This window comes from Sinocyclocheilus anshuiensis, unplaced genomic scaffold (assembly GCF_001515605.1).
Source record: "Sinocyclocheilus anshuiensis isolate Anshui unplaced genomic scaffold, SAMN03320099.WGS_v1.1 scaffold399, whole genome shotgun sequence".
Taxonomy (NCBI): Eukaryota; Metazoa; Chordata; class Actinopteri; order Cypriniformes; family Cyprinidae; genus Sinocyclocheilus; species Sinocyclocheilus anshuiensis.
In genome coordinates, this window is record NW_015552570.1 from 773,315 (window position 1) to 793,899 (window position 20,585).

The 20,585-nt window shown below is 36.8% G+C and overlaps 1 protein-coding gene across 1 annotated transcript in view; it reads left to right on the plus strand.

Moving 5' to 3' along the window:
• dnm1b (dynamin 1b) overlaps positions 1 to 9,903 on the plus strand; it is a 36,860-nt gene extending 26,957 nt beyond the window's left edge. Inside the window, exons 16-22 of the mRNA XM_016455785.1 lie at positions 3,435 to 3,544; positions 4,783 to 4,894; positions 5,063 to 5,074; positions 5,346 to 5,516; positions 5,657 to 5,898; positions 7,527 to 7,724; positions 9,426 to 9,903. Coding sequence (XP_016311271.1) covers positions 3,435 to 3,544; positions 4,783 to 4,894; positions 5,063 to 5,074; positions 5,346 to 5,516; positions 5,657 to 5,898; positions 7,527 to 7,724; positions 9,426 to 9,483 — 903 coding nt within the window. The 3' untranslated portion in view covers positions 9,484 to 9,903. The remainder of the gene's footprint in view (positions 1 to 3,434; positions 3,545 to 4,782; positions 4,895 to 5,062; positions 5,075 to 5,345; positions 5,517 to 5,656; positions 5,899 to 7,526; positions 7,725 to 9,425) is intronic.
• The last annotated feature ends 10,682 nt before the right edge of the window (positions 9,904 to 20,585 follow it).

Consider the following 20,585-nt stretch of genomic DNA (forward strand, 5'->3'; position numbering starts at 1 on the left):
CCCCGACGCCTCGGGGGAACTGTGAGCGGACACCGCCGCTTCTGAAGCCTTGTGAGCGGACACCGCCGCCTCCGGGAAACTGTGAGCGGGCACCGCCGCCTCCGGGGAACTGTGAGCGGGCACCGCCGCCTCCGGGGAACTGTGAGCGGGCACCGCCGCCTGGGGGGAACCGTGAGCGGACACCGCCTCCTTGGGAGGATCGTGAGCGGGCGCCGCCGCCTCGGGAGGATCGTGAGCGGGCGCCGCCAGCTCGGGAGGATCGTGAGCGGGCGCCACCGCCTCGGGGCCAATGTGAGTGGGCGCCGCCGCTTCTGAAGCTTTGTGAGCGGACACCGCCGCCTCGGGGGAACTGTGAGCGGACACCGCCGCTTCTGAAGCCTTGTGAGCGGACACCGCCGCCTCCGGGGAACTGTGAGCGGGCACCGCCGCCTCCGGGGAACTGTGAGCGGGCACCGCTGCCTCGAGAGCCTTGCGAGCTGACCACGCCGCTCGCACCGACATCAGCGGGGATTCCTGCACGCTGCGTGTCAGCCCGGGACGCACCGGGAACGGGCGTGAGATACTGGGTGCGGCAGACGAGGCCTCTGACACCCCGTGGATTGCCGCTTCGGGAGGACTGTGAGCGGGCTCCGCAGCTACCTCCACCCTGAAGGCGGAGCCGCTCAAATGCAGGGCCAGGTTGATATAGTCCTCCAGCGACTCCTCGGGGACCCAGTATGGCATCAGGGACTTGAAGGGCTCGGCTAGGCCTCCCCAGAAAAAGACCATGAGGCAGGTTTTCTCCGTGGCCGACTGGCGAGCCACTCCCACGAAGTCCCTGGTGTAATCCTCAATGCTCCGGTCTCCCTGGCGGACGTTAAGAAACTTCCCTGCTGGACCCATGTCTGCTGGTTGTATTCTGTCACGGCTCGGTACTGAAAACACACCGTGTAAACAGGGTCTGGGTCCAAATGCAGGTGAAAACTTCTTTATTTAAACAGAAAGGCCAACAAGGCAAAACAAAAACAGGTCTAGAGACGACGAACACCATTTCATTACACAATACAACCAGGCCGAGTGGTGAGTGAGAGGTGAAGATATGGTCAGTGACAACGGGGCACAGCTGAGGGTGAGTGTGATGAGTGAGTGACTGAACAGGTGTGTGGAGTTTGGGGAATTAGTGTAATGAGTGAACAGGTGTATGGGGTTTGGGGAATGGGAGTCCGGGAGATGGCGCCCTCTGGAGGAGAGAGGGAGAAACGCAGGGCCCAGACTCATGACAGATTCTTAGATAATGTAACAAATTATTAGTTTTGCTCTTTGTTAGTTAATATTACTTTATCCATTAACTAGCATTAACTAATAGTACCTTTTTTTAAAGTGTTATATATTAAAATAATTATTAATATATTAAAATATTCTAGCTTAAAATGCAATATGAGAAATATTTTTTACATACTTTTACATACTTGAAAACCTACAGTTTTTGAAATTTATAGAATCACAAAATAATTTGTGGTTAATTAATATATTAACACTCCCAGTTCATAAGAACATTGGAAATACCAGCGGCTTTGTCATAATTACAGCAGAAATACCAGAGTTAATATCTTACCTTATATATGAGTGACATGTTTATAAGTGTTTGTAGTATTTATATTTTTGATCAAAGAAACAAGAGGTTCCAATTGAAATGTACATCTTTTCACAGCTGAAAAAAATAACTGTCAAACTGATTTATTTTGATTCATAATATTAGTGATAATACAAATACAATATGTTTACTCTTTAAATTAATCATAGCCTTGGTACAGTCAACTTTATAATTTAAAGTTTGGTGCCCGCATGTGCCAAACGTGTAATGATCATAGACTAAAAAAGCAAATACATAAGCTCTTTTCCTGAATTTTACATACACAGGCATCCTCTGTGATTTTATGATTCAACGTTTTTGTTTCCCCAGACTTGGGAGTCTCTCTAAAGTCTGTTATTTCTGGATATGGTGCAGTGGAGGAAAATTATCATAAATTTCAGGGTAAATTATTGAACCATAGACTATGAATGCTGGTCTAAGAGAGGCACTGTCTTCTTTTGATTTTTTATGTTTTTGGGGGGGAGCGGACAGCTGAGAGAAGACTGCATGAAGAAAACAGAGATGAGGAATGGGATGAGATGAAACTAACTCCTTATGCTACAAGTTACTAATAATTGAAAGTAGTTAAACTATAGTACAGGTTCCCTTTTTAAAGAAAGGGATAAGATAAGATTCTACAATTACAACAAAGCTATTTAAAGGAACAATAAAAAAAATCTGATTACTGATTATCTGATTGAACAAAGCAATTCACTATACTTACTGTCTTTTTACGTGTTTGATTATTACCTTAGGTCTTTCAGATGCAAATATATATAACATATATTAACCCTTTCACACGTGAGTTTAAAAAACAGTAATGTAGCACTTGTTGCACTACGTCATTACTCCAAATGGATCTTATTTATGAAAGCTACACTATATTTTACAGCAGCTACTGTATAGCTATAAGTTGGACTATCCGTGAAAAATATTCTTTACATTTATATTTCATGTCTTTACACCACATTGAGACTTTGAGTCCTTAAATTGAAATAAATGTTAATTAAAGAGGGCACACACGGTTTTATTTGCCACAACAATAACTGATATAAATGTGAATATTGTTGCTACTTTTTTATATTTATATCACATCTTTAAAATAGAGTACTGACATCAAGTGTTCTTAAGTATAGCTGATATACAGATAATTTTGTGTTGATGCTGAAATACATTCCTCTGGTGGTTTGTAAGTAGGTTAGGCTACTCTTCTAATATGTGGATGCTTCACACTGTTAACATGCAAGTGTTTTCATCTTCACTCCCTCTCCTCCTCCTACATGCTTCATTGTGTCATCTCGCTGCTCTCACTTTTGTATTCAAAAGGGATAAGCATCAATCAGAATGACAAATCAACCTTTTTCTGTCCCCTTTAGGTATCTGAGAAAAACACATACTTTAATCTTTAAGAGCAGTTTTATTCACTTTATACAGGATTTCCATCTCCAGCTGGTGTGTTGCTGATTAAGTGTGCGAGTCATAAATCATGATACTTAGTGTGCCATTGCAGGCTTCCAGTGTGGAATCAATACTCACATCACAAGTACTTGTTAACCCTTTAGTGTTATAGCTGATGGGACCGACATGTAAGCACTAACTGTTGTTTAATTCCTCTGAATTTCTAAACATATTCATACAGATTTATGTGCTCATAAAAGAGTGCTAGGCTAGCAGTTTAAGTATTGTATTCTGCTTTTGCCATATAGTTTAAGGACATACAGGTTCAGCAACTACAACTCTTCAGTAGGCAGTCCCTGATCTTGTAGTGTTCTCTTTTGCTTTGTTTTATTAACTTTTTAATTGTGCTCATTGCCCTCTGCAGGAGAAAGAGAAGAAGTACATGCTGCCATTGGACAACCTGAAGCTCAGAGATATAGAGAAGAGTTTCATGTCCAGCAAGCACGTGTTTGCTCTCTTTAACACCGAACAAAGGTTAGAGAAAATATTTTACTCACTGCAGAAAATGCTTTCAAAAATAAAGAAATGCATTATTATACTTAATGCAAAATTATTCTGAATATAAACTGAACAGGAAGGTGGCTAGCCGCACACTGAATCCGATACAGACTGGAAAATCTACAAAAACTTTTTTTTTTTTTTTATATAAATTGCATCGTGCAAAAAGTGCAGAGTGCATGTGAGTTAAAAACAATAGCAATGCGCTGAAAGGTCTGCTTGTTCATGTCCATTAGTTTTTAACTTTCATGCACACTGCACTTTTTGCACGGTGCAATTTATAAAATAAAAAGTTTGTTTTAGTAGACTTTTCCCGTCTGAACTGGATTCAGTGTGCGGCTAGCCTCCTTCTTGTTCATTTTCAAGTTTTCCATTGGGTCTACGCACCTGCAGTAAAAGGATTTCTTTTTTCCAGTTTGGAGCGCTATAGTTCTCTTAAGTTAACACAATTTAAAATAGCTGTTTTCTATTTGAATATATAATGTAATGTATTCTTATGATGGCAAAGCTGAATTTTCAGCTTCATTAATCCAGAGTCTTATGATCCTTCAGAAATCCTTGTAATATGCTGATTAGGTGCATGTATAATAAACATTAACACATATAATAAACATTTATAATAAAAAAAATTATATAATAATTCAATACTGATTTGTGACCCAGGACCACAAAACCAGTCATATGGGTCAATTTTTTTAAAATTGAGATTTATACATCATCTGAAAGCTGAATAAATAAGCTTTCCATTGATGTATGGTTTGTTAGGATAGGACAATATTTGGCCGAGATACAACTATTTGAAAATCTGGAATCTGAGGGTGCAAAAAAATCAAAATATTGAGAAAATCGTCTTTAAAATTGTCCAGATGAATTTCTAAGCAATGCATATTACTAATCAAAAATTAAGTTTTGATATATTTACGGTAGGACATTTACAAAATATCTTCATGGAACATGATCTTTACTTAATATCCTAATAATTTTTGGCATAAAAGAAAAATCGATAATTCTGACCCATACAAAGTATTGTTGGCTATTGCTATAAATATACTCGTGCTACTTATGACTGGTTTTGTGGTCCAGGGTCACATTTATACAATTTACATCTCATTTTTTTTACATCTCATCTACATTGGCACTAGTGTCTGGTCGTTTTTATTTCGTAAACACAATATGACTCATTGCTCATGCATGTTGTTGGACTGTTGGCTCAGGAACGTGTATAAAGACTACAGGCAGCTTGAGTTGGCTTGCGACACTCAGGAGGAGGTGGACAGCTGGAAGGCGTCCTTCCTACGAGCTGGAGTTTACCCAGAGCGCATCACTGTACGTGAATGCTTCCGTTGATCATCTCTCAGTCATATTAACTTATTAACTCATTACTGTGCTGCAACAGCTACCACATGTATAACCAGTCACCAATGCAATTCTAACAAACATTTGATAGCTTACTAACTTAATTAACTTATTGTGCTTTCTTTGCTACATCTGCAGGATAAAGAGAAGGTACGTTTTTCCTCTGACTGATTTTTCTCTCTTCCAAATCTGTCATATGCAAACATATTCCTCTCCGAATATCAGTATGTGTTGTATTTAACAAAATGATTGTGTAAACTCCACCACTGGTTGACTGTTGAGTACAGAGATCAAATCAACTGTGATCTAGTGATAGGATTTAATTTGCTTCATTATTCCACTCTTTGTTCCTCAATTTGTCCCTAATTTTATTAGTGCCAGTAATATGTGAATATCAATATGTGTTGCTGGTCCTCAGCAGAGTGATGCTAGTGAGGAGAACGGCTCAGATGGCTTCACGCACTCCATGGATCCTCAGCTTGAGAGGCAGGTGGAGACCATCAGGAACCTTGTGGATTCCTACATGGCCATTGTCAACAAGACTGTGCGGGACCTCATGCCTAAGACCATCATGCATCTCATGATCAACAACGTAAGCTGTGTTTACCATGATGTTTGCTATCAAATAAGAATCATGTAAGTTTGTAATGTTTCTTAGACCTGCAGTTCCAGGCAAATACAGCTGGCATGGCACTTTTTCTTAGTCTTCTTCCTTACTTCCTCTTCCCATAGACTAAGGAATTCATCCATGCTGAGTTGCTGGCTAACTTGTACTCATGTGGAGACCAGAACACTCTGATGGAGGAGTCAGCAGAACAGGCTCAGCACAGGGAGGAGATGCTGCGCATGTACCACGCTCTGAAAGAGGCCCTCAACATCATCGGGGACATCAGCACCACCACCGTCTCCACTGCCATGCCCCCGCCGGTGGATGACTCCTGGCTGCAGGTACAAGGAGGACCTTCAGGGCGCAGGTACTGTGTCAGAAATGTTTATTAAATAAGCAATGTTTTGATGTGAGTTTCAGTGTACACTTATTTTTTAATTAAGAATTTGAATGATATGGCTTTTCATTTGTTCAGTATTTCATACTGAAACAGGAAATTGAGGTGAAGTGTATCAAAGATCATTTTTGAATAGCCAATTGCAATTAGGGGAAGTCGTGGCTTAATGGTTAGAGAGTCGGACTCGTAACCCAAAGGTTGCGGGTTCGAGTCTCGTACCGGCAGGGATTGTAGGTGGGGAGAGTGAATGTACAGTGCTCTCTTCCACCTTCAATACCACGACTGAGGTGCCCTTGAGTAAGGCACCGAACCCCCAACTGCTCCCCGGGCGCCGCAGCATAAATGGCTGCCCACTGCTCCGGGTGTGTGTTCATGGTGTGTGTGTGTTCACTGCTGTGTGTGTGCACTTTGGATGGGATAAATGCAGAGCACTAATTCCGAGTATGGGTCACCATACTTGGCCACATGTCACTTTCACTTCACTTCAATTCACTTCACTTGCCTTTACGTTATCCTAGCCCAGTTAAACGTCATTTGTTCACAAAACACTGATTTTGATTTCATGAGGTCTTTAATATTTGTTTGGTATTGTCTTAATAGGCCTTTTTAAGTTTTATGGTTTAAAGTAGTTTTAAGATCAAAGTCGTTTTAAAAACATAAAAAGTTTTGAGGTTTTAAGACTGAAATAATTTTAAAAGCTGGAAATTGGGATGTTTTACAGGATTAGTTTACTCCAGAATTAAAATTTACTGATAATTTGCTCACCCCCCCAACATCTAAGATGTTCATGTCTTTCTTTCTTCAGTCGAAAAGAAATTAAGGTCTTTGAGGAAAACATTCCACTCCATATAGTGGACTTCAAAGGGGACCAGCTTGAAGGTCCAAACTGCAGTTTCAATGCAGCTTCAAAGGGCTCTACACGATCCCAGCCAAGAAATAAGGGTCTTATCTAGCGAAACAATCGGTCATTTTCTAAAAAAAATTTTTTTTTAATTTATATACTTTTTAACCACAAATGCTCGTCTTTCACTAGCTCTGTGATGCACGTCCACAACTTCATGCATTATGTAGTCATGTTGGAAAAGATTTGTGGTTGAAAAGTATATACGTTTTTTTTTTTTTTTAGAAAATGACCGATTGTTTCGCTAAATAAGACCCTTAATCCTTGGCTTGGATCATGTAGAGCCCTTTGAAGCTGCGTTGAAACTGCAATTTGGACCTTCAAACCGGTCCCTGTTGAAGTCTACTACATGGAGAAAAATCCTGAAAGGTTTTCCTCAAAAACCTTAGTTTCTTTTCAACTGAAGAAAGAAAGACATGAACATCTTGGATGACATGGGGGTGAGTAAATTATCAGAAAAATTTTAATTCTGGTGTGAACTAATCCTTTAAGGCCATGCAATCTGTCAGATAGATGTTTTAGCATGTTTTAGACGTTTCTATAAGTTGCTAGCATCTTTTAACATTTTAGTTGTGTTCCAGTGTTAACATTTTAGTTGTGTTTGGTTGTCCCTACCCTTGTTTTTTATGGTTAATTATATAGATAGATAGATAGATAGATAGATAGATAGATAATAATCTTTTTATTTTCTCAACAGATCTCCAATGTCTAGTCCCACTCCCCAGCGTCGGGCCCCACCTGGGCCCCCTCGTCCAGGTGGACGCACCGCCCCAGGACCCCCTACTGCTGGAGCACCTCCTGTGCCATCCAGACCTGGAGCCTCTCCTGACCCCTTCGGCGGCCCCCCGCCCCAGGTCCCCTCTCGTCCCAACCGCGCCCCACCAGGTGTCCCAAGGTGAGTCAGAGAGGAAGTTTATTCATACAGTAATTGTGCAAAACATAATTACCTACCTGATATATAAACAAATGTAATAATGTTCCAGTGTAATTGTTCAGATGGTGCACATGCAAATGAAATATTTAATTGAATTAAATACAGCCTAGTGACCATAGAATGTGTTTTGAGTACTGTGGGGAGTAATACAAGTATTAATGGTGTTGAGAGCAATGATCTACAAACTACCCTCCATTTACACCCTTTACAGCCCTTCTGCCCTGACCTGATCCCTGGTCTTTAACACAAGAAAGACAGATCAGTAACACTCTTCCTGCTATTTCTACTTCTCTCGCCTGTCACAATCCATTACTTTTTCTCAGCTCACACAGTCCAACTCAGAGACCTGCACTAACAAACCACTCACACATTTTTTCAACTACGCTGGTTTTCTTTCTCCATCTCCTTGCCATGTGCATATTCATTCAAACATTGTTTTAAATCATTCAGTTCATGTATTGTTTGTACTGTATAGTAACATCAGTGCATCAGCTTTGTGAGATCATTCTCTCATGATATACATGTTTGGGAGGAAATTGTGAGGAAAACTGATCAGTTAAACGGGACAAACCATGGAGATGATACGTTTTTGCTTCCTCCCATTGCTTCTTTTCTGTCGACCCATGTTCTCCTCAAACTCAGTCCCACTAAATCCCTTCCACAATGATTCCGGTTATTGTTTCAGAATTTCTATCAGTGACCAATGAGGAGTTACGCAAATGGTATGTCCAACATATTGTCCTTATGTGACATCACCACGTCCTTGCATGGTTTATCTTTAAATGTGTTAACATCTGCTGTTCCCTAACACCTGTCATTCACTAGATATGAGTATACCAGGCTGTCTATTACTGTCAATTCATTTGAGTATTTTATTTTTCTAAAGTCCTCATTTAAACTATGCTTAGAACTGCCAATTAATTTTATAAGGAAGAGTTACCTGGTTGAATTTAAGTTAACATGGTTTTAAAATAAATAATAATTTAATAATATATAATTTTTTACTAATATTTAATTTAGCAATAGTTGTATTTAAGTATATTATAAATCAACTATTGTGACTATGTAATTATTTTGTTTTATTTTTATATTTAATTTAGCAGTTGTAATTTAATTTAACTTAACTTGGGGCATATAGATCCTTTTTAACACATATAGGTTTTTGACATATACTTGGTGTATGGCATGCTGTTTATGTTTTTGTGTGATGTGTGTTCCTGATACTTTTCTATTATTATAATTTAGCTTAATTTCTTTCTTAATTTTTTTTTTTTTTACAGAAAGTATTTATTTGTGAGACTTGTTCACAACGTGCCAAATGTTCAGTAATGGCTTTGCTAACTTGCATATAGTTTACTTGTGAAACATCAAGCCCAGGTGAATTGGTTTAAACAGTTTTAATCCAAGTTTTATTATTATTTTTTAAACTAAATTATAAATGTATAGTCTGATTTATTATTCCTGTAGGTGTTTAATAACATGACATTAGTACTTCATGAATCTCTGATGAATCCACCTTGTGTGTCATACAGTATATGTTCATTTTCAGAGTTCATTGTTACTGCCTTTGTCTTCATGTTCTTTTGTGTTGTTCCTAATTTTGTGTCTTTCCCCCTGTTTATATGTCTGCGTCCATCAATCTGTCTGTTGTCATCTTTGAAGTCGGAGAGTGCCAGCCTCCCCCACCAGATCCAACAGAGACTCACTCACTGAGCATTAACACTGGTGATCAGCAGACAGAGGAAAACACTGACCCCTCTGCCACTGTATCACATGCATGCACACAAGCACAGTCCACAAACATATCACATGTTTACTTGAAAGAGTATTTACTCTTACACAATATACACCAGGAATATTATAAATTGGTCTAATAACTGTATACCGTTCACATTCACATGAGCGCAGATGTGGTGCCATTGTATTGCATTACCAGCATATATCCTGTATTTAGGAATGAAATACACTAGTTATAAAACGCACAGGGATTGTCCGTGTTCCAGCCTATTTCACAGTTTGCTTCAACATTTATGCACATGGATGCTAGATGACACTGGCATGTTTTTGCCTTTATTAGCAACAACTAAGCCTTAACCAGCATCTGACCAGTTCTTAACCCCTGAATAAACGTGACCTGCAAGTTTTTCTTCAAAAATACCATGTTGCTTGTCGTACTGCTTCATTAAATTCTATGTTGCAGTCATATTTCTTAACAATGAACAAGTTTCATCTTACTCTTCTGGATTTTTATATTGCCTTATATAAAACGGTTTGGATTTTTATTTTATTGTTTAATAATAAGCACGTTTTAACAAGTTTTTGAGATTCTATGATTTAATATAGTCCCTATTAATGTCTGAATGTTATATTGCACCTTTCTGATATTGATTTACATTAAAAGCGTTAACAGTAAATCATACAAAAAAATGTAAGCGTGAATCGTTTCATATTCAGAACTGGTTTCAATTTTTAAAAAAATGCTGGAGCACAATTATGTTTCTCGATAATGATTCTCACACGTGCATTATTCCGCAGATGGAAAAAATATAGACTAATGTTCTCACAGCTGGAGCTGTTAAATTCTATCTAAAAAAAGAGAAAAAAATATTATATATTTTTCACATTTGTCATCATCACATTCACAAGTGCTAAAATTAACTTAAGTGAACAAAAACAAGCCATCATACCCACTTGACATTGACAAACCCATTCTTTCTACTATCCATGCTGTCATTTTCCAAGCTTTTTTCCTTTTTTTTGTTTTATTTGTTGTTCTTTTTTGTCTTTTAGCCGTCCAAACAAAGGAAGCCCTTCTCACAGTGAGTCCACATCCTTCATTTGACTCTTAGAGCCAATCGTCCTTCCTCCTCCTCCTCCTCCTCATCCTCCTCCTCTCTTTCTGTCTCTCCACTGCCTCTCTTTCTCTGTGCTTTTCCTCTGACCAAGTGCATCCTGGGATTGCTGAATGCCGAACGTTACTGCAGCAGCAAGTACGGATGAAGTGGATGAAAGAAAAGTCAGAAAGATAAATGAAGAATGCGGGAAAGCTCATTCCCTCTGTCTGTACTATATACACTAATCACATTGTAATGGGCATCTGAATACTACGCCCAGTGTGGACTTGTGTCAACATACAAAGTCACTGCCATGTTAATTATACTGAAGATGCTGTGTGGTGTTTGTGTTTACACACTAGTCAATGTCGACTTGATCTATATAGAGGTGTCACACGAGCTAAAGGTGTAAGCTTACATTCCTGTCTGCACGCCAGTATACAGGATAGCGGATACACAAAATAAACTTCACGATTTTTGCACTTGTTATGTGGTACTGTGTGTGAATGTATTCTTCCTGAAAGTTTGAACGTTATTTGATCCCACAGTGTTTGTTTTGGCCAGAATGTGTCTCTTGTATTTTCCCTAGCAAACTAATAAGTCCTGTCTGATTGAAATGTACATATATTAGAATATATATATATATATATATTATGAAGTGTCTGGTATGAAAAAAGTCTCAGAATTATGTTTATGTGATACTTTCAAGTTGGTGCGATTTATTTATTTGTTGATGCAGTAGTGGAAAATGTCCGACCAAAGAGAATGGTCTGCGGTTGAAATGTTATTGATAAATAAATTCAAGAATCCTTCATACCCTGACATGAGTTTAAATGAACATAGCATCTGTTCTGACTGATTATATGGTGAACAGATTCTGTTACTGTACTAATGTATATTTGTTGTGCATCTCTGGGAGTTGTGCTTCTGTTGCCTTGTGTCGACATGTACATTTACTAAGTATTGATAATGAAGTCATTGTATTGAAAATGAACTGATTGTAAAATACAAGTTTATGGTTAGTATGTGTGTGTATATACACATACTGTATATGGAGGGGTCTGCGGGCAACACCAAAATCTCCACTCTGTAGTGGAACGGGTGCGTGTGAATCTTACTGCTGCCATGTGTATCTTATTGTGGTCTGGTGTCATAAACTGGCCAATGCTTTGTGATGAAATTAAAGTGTCTTTGTATGGAAGATAACAGTGAGGTTTGTGATTTTTTAAATGTACTTTACATTCAAGACTTTAAGGTTTGAAACTGACTTTCAAAAATTAACCCAGCCTGAGAAATATTCACTGGAGTGAAAAGTGTAACTGCTAGCCCTACTTTGTCATTTATATATGTGACCTTGGACCACAAAACTAGTCATAAGGGTCATTTTTTTACATTGAGATTTATACTCAATTAATAAATAAGCTTTCCATTGATATATGGTTTGTTAGGATAGGACAATATTTGGCTGAGATACAACTATTTGAAAATCTGGAATCTGCGGGTGCAAAAAAAATCAAAATATTGAGAAAAACGCCTTTAAAGTTGTCCAAATGAAGTCCTTAGTAATGCATATTACTAATCAAAAAATGAAGTTTTGATATATTTACGGTAGGAAATTTACAAAATATCTTCATGGGACATTATCTTTACTTAATATTCTAATGATTTTTTGCATAAAAGAAAAATCAATAAGTTGGACCCATACAATGTATTGTTGGCTATTGCTACAAATATACCCGTGCAACTTTTTGTGGTCCAGGGTCACATATAAGTACCACTGATCTATGTTCCACAGAATAGCATTTGTAATGTCTCACCCATAAAATGTAAATATTTGAAATTAACTATTGATGAAAACGCTTCAGCTAAACAGTTATTAATACACATTAAATTCTCAGTAAATAAAATATACCATTCAAAAGTTAGGAGTTAGAAAGATTTTTGTTTTTAATCAAAAGAACAGTAAAAACAGTAATATTGTGAAATCATTTTTAATATGCTATTTGTGCTCAAGAAATATTTCAGTATTGAAAACAGCTGCTTAACGTTCTTGTGGAAAAACCTGATACATTCTTTTCAGGATTATTTGAAATAGTTGCAATGCAAATATGAAGCTGCTTTATGAACGGATATCTGCTGAGCACAACTGACCCTCTTAGAGGTTCAAAACCAGTTCATCTGCTTTAGCTGAGGAAATTAGATGTTGATGGGAATTCCTTAATTACCAATGAATACTCTGTGCAGTTGATGTAGACTACAGATAACTTTGTAAAGCACACAAGGAAATGCCTGTTTTTAAAGACCAGATGGCTTTTGAAAATACCTCACATAATAGGGAGGAAAAATGTGTGAACAAACAGAAATTTCTTTACAGAAATCAATTTTGATCTGCATCACTGATATGAATTGCTAATCAGGGAGACGTGTGTAATGTAGTTCTCATTCACCTCCAGTCTCAGCTGGAGTCAGATTTTTAGGGTCATAGTGTTTGTGCTTGACTCACAGTGTGTGGCTTTGTTTATATTAAGTGGGTCAGCAATACATAATGTAGTTGTTTCATCAATAGAAATACAGCAGGAGTGCTTTGGCATGAGGGAGGAGGTGTGCCGTACATGACAGTAACAACTTGACTGTTCCTGTAATTATATATCACTGTAAAAAAAGGACCGTGAATTTAACGGTAAAAGACTGTAAAAATGCTACAGTAAAAACCTGTTAAATGGTTAACGGTAAATTCCTCTACTATATACGGTGAAAAACTGTATTAAACATTACATGTATTGGACATTAATTTTACGGTAGTATACCGCTTTTTGGAAGTGAAAAAGACCGTATAATTTACAGTGAATAACTGTAAATTGACATTCCCAGAATTCCCTGCGTTACATTTCAAATTTGATGTTTTTTTGTTGAAATAACTATGTTTCTTCTTAGTTTTTTCTTATCAGTTTTGTATATTAGGTTTGTGTGTTACACCTAATGTTGTTAAATGAATGTTTATTGCATTATTTCAGTTTCATGTGTGTTACCATGATGGTGTTTAGCGTTTGTGTGAATGACACCATGCACCTTCTATACATGTTATTATTTAAAAGCTGCTTGTGATGGGCTTTGGTTCATCATGCGACTTTCTCATCACCACCTGCATTTGGTATTACAATTATTAGTCTATTACAAAGGTACAAAACAGATTTCAGTACTTCAATAGGTTGGTATATTAACATTATATCAGTTAATGAAATTGCGGTATTTAACTGTAAATTTAAGTTAAAACCGTAAAACCTAAAACGTTGCTACCGTATTTTTTACGGTAAAATTCTGGCAACCACAGCTGCCGTTTTTTTACCGTAAATTTTACGGAATTTTTTTTACAGTGCTAATACCAGCCAAGTTAGCCAAGCACAGTGTATGTCAATGGAAGTTTTTTTTGCATCGCGAAACTGTGTTCTTTGCTTGACTGGCAAATTTTGTTGTTCTTTTTGTTTAGTTTTTAACAACTGTGTCAGTTTCTCCTGTTGTACCACCAAAATGTGATCTTTTAATACAGCATGTATGTACTGAAAAATGTATTTGTACTTACAATACAAAAATATTTTTAGTACAACTTGTTCTCCAATTATACCTCTTAAATTTGGATTAGCAATGGAAAACCTCACCTTGCTTTGTAGTACGATGTCATTTCGCTGTTAAAATTGCTATAAAATTTTCCAAATTAAAGTATTACATTTTTTCACTAAAACATTTTAAGAAATGTATTCATTTAAAGAAATTTCCAAGATCTCTCTGGCTTGTTACTGTTGTGCTGATGGCCAAAGGTGTTCAAACTGTTTAACACAAATGAGTGCTTTCACATTATAATGGGCCACATCCCATCCTTGTTTAGCGACAAGCCCTTCTTTTGTTTTGCCTTTTTTGAGGTGTCACTTAATTGTGAACTGTTAATAGCTGAACAAGAACTATTACTGCAAAAAGATAGTGGCAATATTTTGACATGTCTCCAGTGTAACCTATAATATATAAGACCATTTTTAAGTAACTGAAAACATTTTACTGTTAAATTGTCTCTTTACGGAAGGCTTTTGCACCTCAAGAGTATAAAAAAAAAGAGTTTAAAAACGAAATACACTTAAAAATAAAGGTGCTTCAAAGGTTCTTCACAGCGATGCCATATAAGAACCATTTTTGGTTCCACAAAGAACCATTCAGTCAAAGGTTCTTTAAAGAACCATCTCTTTCTTACCTTTTTATAATCTGAAGAACCTTCTTTCGCCACAAAGAACCTTTTGTGAAACAGAAAGGTTCTTCGGATGTTAAAGGTTCTTTATGGAACCATTTAGACAAAAAGGTTCTTCTATGGCATCGTGAAGCACCTTTATTTTTAAGAGTGTAAAGTCAAATGGTGACATAAATTCATACTGTGAGATTAAAAGACGGAAAAGATAGAGAAGATAGGAAAAAAGATAGAGATTAAAAGTTAGAAACTAAACAAAAAGAACAAAACGTGCCAGACAAACAAAGAAAACTGTTTTGCAAGGGAAAAAAACTGTACTGCGAGTCTGCGACTTCCACTGACATACATTATTACTGTGTACTTGGCTAACAGTCCAGAGGGAGAATGAAAAAAGTTAAATTCTTTCTGGACACCTGGCAACTGTAACGTCTTCAGTGGTAGTTAAAGACACTGCTGTGCCTCACTTGAAAAACATAACCTAGTCTGTTAGTGAAGGAAAACAAGAAAGACTTGTAGTACTGTAAAAACTTGGAGCTAAAACAATTACATACACTATGAGATACGTTTAAATAAAAATAAAAAAAGTACGCAAAAATATTTTTGGATGACTGGAGCCCAGCAAAAATATTGTAAAAGAAGGAATAGGCTATAACTACTGTGCAAAGAACAGTTACTCCCTTGGGGCAAATACTTTTGCAGTCCCCTTGAGTTGTAGACATTTGTGAAAATGCAGTCAAACTCCGTGCGTTTCAAATGCAGCTCTCGGATTGGCGGAGAGATCCATCCAGCGCGTCTGCAGCGCACCACACACACTTCCTCTTCAGAGCGGGATGGGGGGAGTTTCTGCAGTTTGAAAGTCCCACTCAGAGCTGGTAAATATAAACAATAGCTGGGAATTTGTGTTTTTAAAGAAGATGGATTATAGCAGACAACACTCGCAAAATATGGACATCAGAGAAAGGTAAGTGTAAATGACATTCGGCTGTGGAATATGTTCGGGTACGTTTGGAAACGCCTACTGAGAAACCCCTAAATACAGACCGTTAACTAAGTTCACAGATTCCTATACATATGCAGTGTAATATAAGTTGGCGCCAGTGTAAAGTTATGGCGGTTTATGGAATGACGGAACATGGAAGTAATTGTAATTGGTCATTTTATTGCTTAATTCTGCAGATTGAAATGCTGCCGTTTTTTCAGGCTGAGTAAAACAGCTTGTAATCTCAAGCAGTACAATGGTTCTTTAACCCAGCCCATTGTGTCTATGATCACCGAAGCGCCCAAGCCACAAGTTCATGATTACACGATAAAGCTGTGAAGATTCCTCTGCTGACAGAAACAACACTATTCATCAGCACAACAATTAATTACACATTATTTGGAAAGCTGAACGCTGTTTATTAACAAAACAATATACAGTGGCACAAAAAAATTGTATTAATGTCATTGGAATATCACTTGTATCTTAAAACACGGTATGATCCATGTTTACATGTACATTAGTAATCATTCATAGCATATTAGGAATAGTTTAACTATTACAGTCTATCTATCTATCTATCTCTGTCTGCCATATAATGAATTGTGTTGTACAATGCATACTTGCATATTAACAAATTGTCTTTTGTATGTTTTTATGTCCTAAAACTCTGCCTACAACCATTTCCACCAGGCCTGTTTTATTCTAGTAAAGATATCAAACCAAGTGGAATCTTGAAGAGAAATCTGTAAACAAATGATGCTTAATTTTTCTGAACCATTTTGCCTGTAATAATAAACAATAATAATAATCTATTTACATCACCAACTGATATGCAGTGATTTTTAGTGGATGTATGAAGTTCATACACATGTCCTAGCATATAGTAACCAGCATTTATCCATGTCAATGTATAACAATATACATATTTGATCATTTAAGACTTAACAAACCTCCGTTTGTGAAATGTATTGCATGAAAAGTTAGCACTTGCAATCTTTGATTCAAATAAGCTTGTTGTATTCCTCAATTGTAAATCACTTTGGATTAAAGCATCTGCTGAATGAATAAATGTAAATGCAAATATGCTGCGTGCTTTGATATTTTTTTAAATTAAGTGCAATGACATCAATACATTTTTTAATCAGATTGAAATTCCAGTTATTAGAAGTAGCTGTATTAATGTATTAGAATTCAAATTTGCAGAAGTAATAAAACATAAATTCTGAGTACAATTTCAACTTAGTAAGATGCAGTTTTGTGTGCTGAACTGTGACCTCTGACCTCCCACTGCTGCAAGCACCTGATATACTGCTGGGCTGTCAGAAGGGATTTCCTTCAGCATGTTCAGAAAACCTTAATTAAACCTAATCATTGACACTCTTTCTGAAATGTTATTAAATCATTAACAAATTAACAAGAAGTCAAAGAAGAACACCAGCCTCATACATCAAATTCATGTTAAAGTAGTGTGATGTTTATGTCAGTTTATCTCTGGCAACTCTTGACAGGGCTTCTTCATTGTTGGATTTAATCAGCTTTTTTGAGTGAATTAAGATAATCTGAGAGCTTCCTGCAGGGTTCGCTTGTCTATCACTCTGTCATCAGAATTCATGTCAGAAGCGAATGCACTAACCATGTAACACCTCCGGCTGTGCCCATAGGAACAGACTTCACAGGGAATCTCTTCGGCTACAGGATCCATTCCTACCCAGGGGGCCGTCAACAAAGAAGCCCTGTAGAGAAAGAACCAGACCTACAGACAGCAGAGAGAAGAGATCTTCAGTGGCACACATCAGATCTGTCAGGGACAAAAGGCCATTGGCCGTGAGCCAGCAGGCAAAGTAGAGAACCTAAACACATAAAATGCACATGAATGGAATGCTTCTGTTTAATGCTGCATGACCGTATCAAAACAAACCACACAACATTAACCACGGTCTACTGATTAACTGTTACAGCAGACCAGTGCAATAATGCATGATCCATGTGCTATAATTTATGTTAGCAGTAATTAATGACTATGTTAACAGTCACAAAGTAATATCAAACAAATAAGAATAATAGAATCCTTCACGAAACAAAAATGCATGGCAATATACTGTAAAATATAATGCAATATATTTAATAATACATTTCCGACTAGCTACTGTATATTATATTTTGTCTTATATGCATGGACCAGTATATATTGATATGTTTAAAAAAATATACGTAGAAATGAAGACAAAAACGGCACTACATTTTTTCACGTAATACTGAAACACTGAATTTCTCTTTCATGATTTATCACATGGTTTTACATAAAGCTGAGCACAAATTCATAAACTTTTATGACTTCATTGTTTGCATAGTAGACACATATTTCATATTTGAAAATATGTGTTATGGTATGTCAGAAAAAAAGTGTTTACTAAAACAAATATTAACATTTTAGGATTTTTCAATATATATAAAAAATGGAAATTCCTTATGTATTATGAAATTATTATTCTTTATATTTTCAATATACATATTGATCCTTAATTTATACGGAAATATATTTTCTTTGTGTAAGGAAAGCCAATGAATAGTGGGGATTACAGTTAAGGAGCTCATACATCATATATATTTATATCATGTAGACCAGTGGTTCTCATTTTTTTTGTGAGTCACAACGCAAAAATGGGTTGCAGATCTGTTCTGATAGGGTGGAAAAAATAAGTGCTGAAGTTAAATCAGTTTAGAACTGCTTATGTAGACATGCATTTTTCTCCGTTTTGTTTCATCCTGTGATTCCTGCAGTCTCAGTGCTGTTAGACCTGCTGAGAGGAACTGGGGGAAAGCTGTCAGCCAAAGTTCATCTGCTCAAGTTAAAGTGGCCTCAGTGGTCAAAACTGCGGTAAAGAACAATACAGAATCTGCACCCAGAAAAAGGAGGAAAATTCACCCATCTGGTTTCAAAGGAAAAGGTGAGTGATTGTTCATCTGATTACACATTAGAATTAAGCTCCATTCTGATGGAGATGCACGGATAATTAAACATTCACTGATATTGTGCACTCTGTGCCACTAGATGGCAGTGTTGAAATGCTCAGACCAAACTAATCTTTCCGTAAAGTAACTGTTTCTCTCTGCACAAGGAAATAATTCATGGAGTTTTCAGCCTTTTTCAGACTCTTTAAAAACATTTTTAGCTTGATAATGATAGGTTATCAATGTACTTTAAAATCAGTTCACATAATAAAATATTTGCATATTTTTGAAGCATATCCTATAAGACTACAGACTATTACCATGGTTAAAATAAAATAAATATAGAAATTAATTTATATCAGTAAGGTTTTAAATACTTTTATTCAGAAAGGATGCATTAAGTTGATTGAAAGTTATCAAATAAATAAATACATACATACATATAAATGTACACTACAGTTAAAAAATGTGAGGTTTATTCAGCTTGAGTGGATTACAATTATTAAAAGTAATCATTATTAAAAATGAAAAAATAAATCAATTAATTAAAATTGTGTGTGAGATTTTGGGTCCCACCACACATTTTTGTTTTGTTTGTTTACATTTTGAACTTATAAATACTGCATAATACTGTATACATTTGACTCTGACTTTATTAGGATTATCATGTCTCCAGTCACTATCAAGAATGTCTGATGGTAGTCCATCAAGAAATGCCCTCTTAAAATGACAGAACAGTTATGTATCACACACAGAAAAACAAAGATCTGGAATTCAGGAATCCCATCTCACAAATCGAAAGAAAATGTATTTTGTTACTGTCTGTTGGGGAGACAGTAGAGATAATGGCTGAATTCATTTGACTGAAATCCTGCATGCTCTGCACAAGCTGTTTATTGTTATTTTTATCTGTGTGGATGTTGAGTTGCATGCATTTTCCATGGCTCTCCCAAAGGAGACCAGGAAACAGAGCTTAACACAATGCTTTATGCTCTCAACATGGTTTTGCTCTTACAGAGGGATGCATTGCCTACTATACACAGCCATATGATGGATTCATCATGGGGTTAGTTAGCATGATTATATAGCAGCCCCAAATCACTATTCTTATTTTCCTTATGTTCATCAGTGAGATCTGTGAAGTAAAGATGTAACCTCTGGAGAGGGGTTGCTTTATCCTGGAATTAAAGAGGCAGTGACTGTTTGATTTCCTGTTGTGTCAATGAATGACTCACTCAGATTAAAGTCCTTTAACGGACAAGAACAAAGGATTGCCCTCAAGACTGCTTATAATATCTTTTTTCCAAGAGCAATCACATGTATTTTCAGAATATATTCTTAGAAAGTGGTTTTCTGTCATCACATTTTTGTTTTTATAGCTGGAGTTATAAAAAGGGCACTAGGCCTTTTGAGGATTTATACATATCACATAATGATTTATTATAAATACGATTTTTGCATGGGATCATGTAATGTCGTGTCTATGTTTTTCAAGTCCATGACAAACACTTTGCTATAAAGGACTCAGAAGTATTTGTGAGCTGCTTTCAAGTTTTGTTGTTGTTGATACAAGTATATAAATTAAAGGGATAGTTCACCCAAAAATGAAAATTTGATGTTTATCTGCTTACCCCCAGGGCATCCAAGATGTAGGTGAATTTGTTTCTTCAGTAGAACACAAACTAAGATTTTTAACTCAAACCGTTGCACTCTGTCAGTCATATAATGGAAGTGAATGGGAATCACGGTTTGAGAGTCAAAAAAACATACACAAACAAAACCAAATTAAACCCTGCAGCTCGTGACGATACATTGATGTGTAA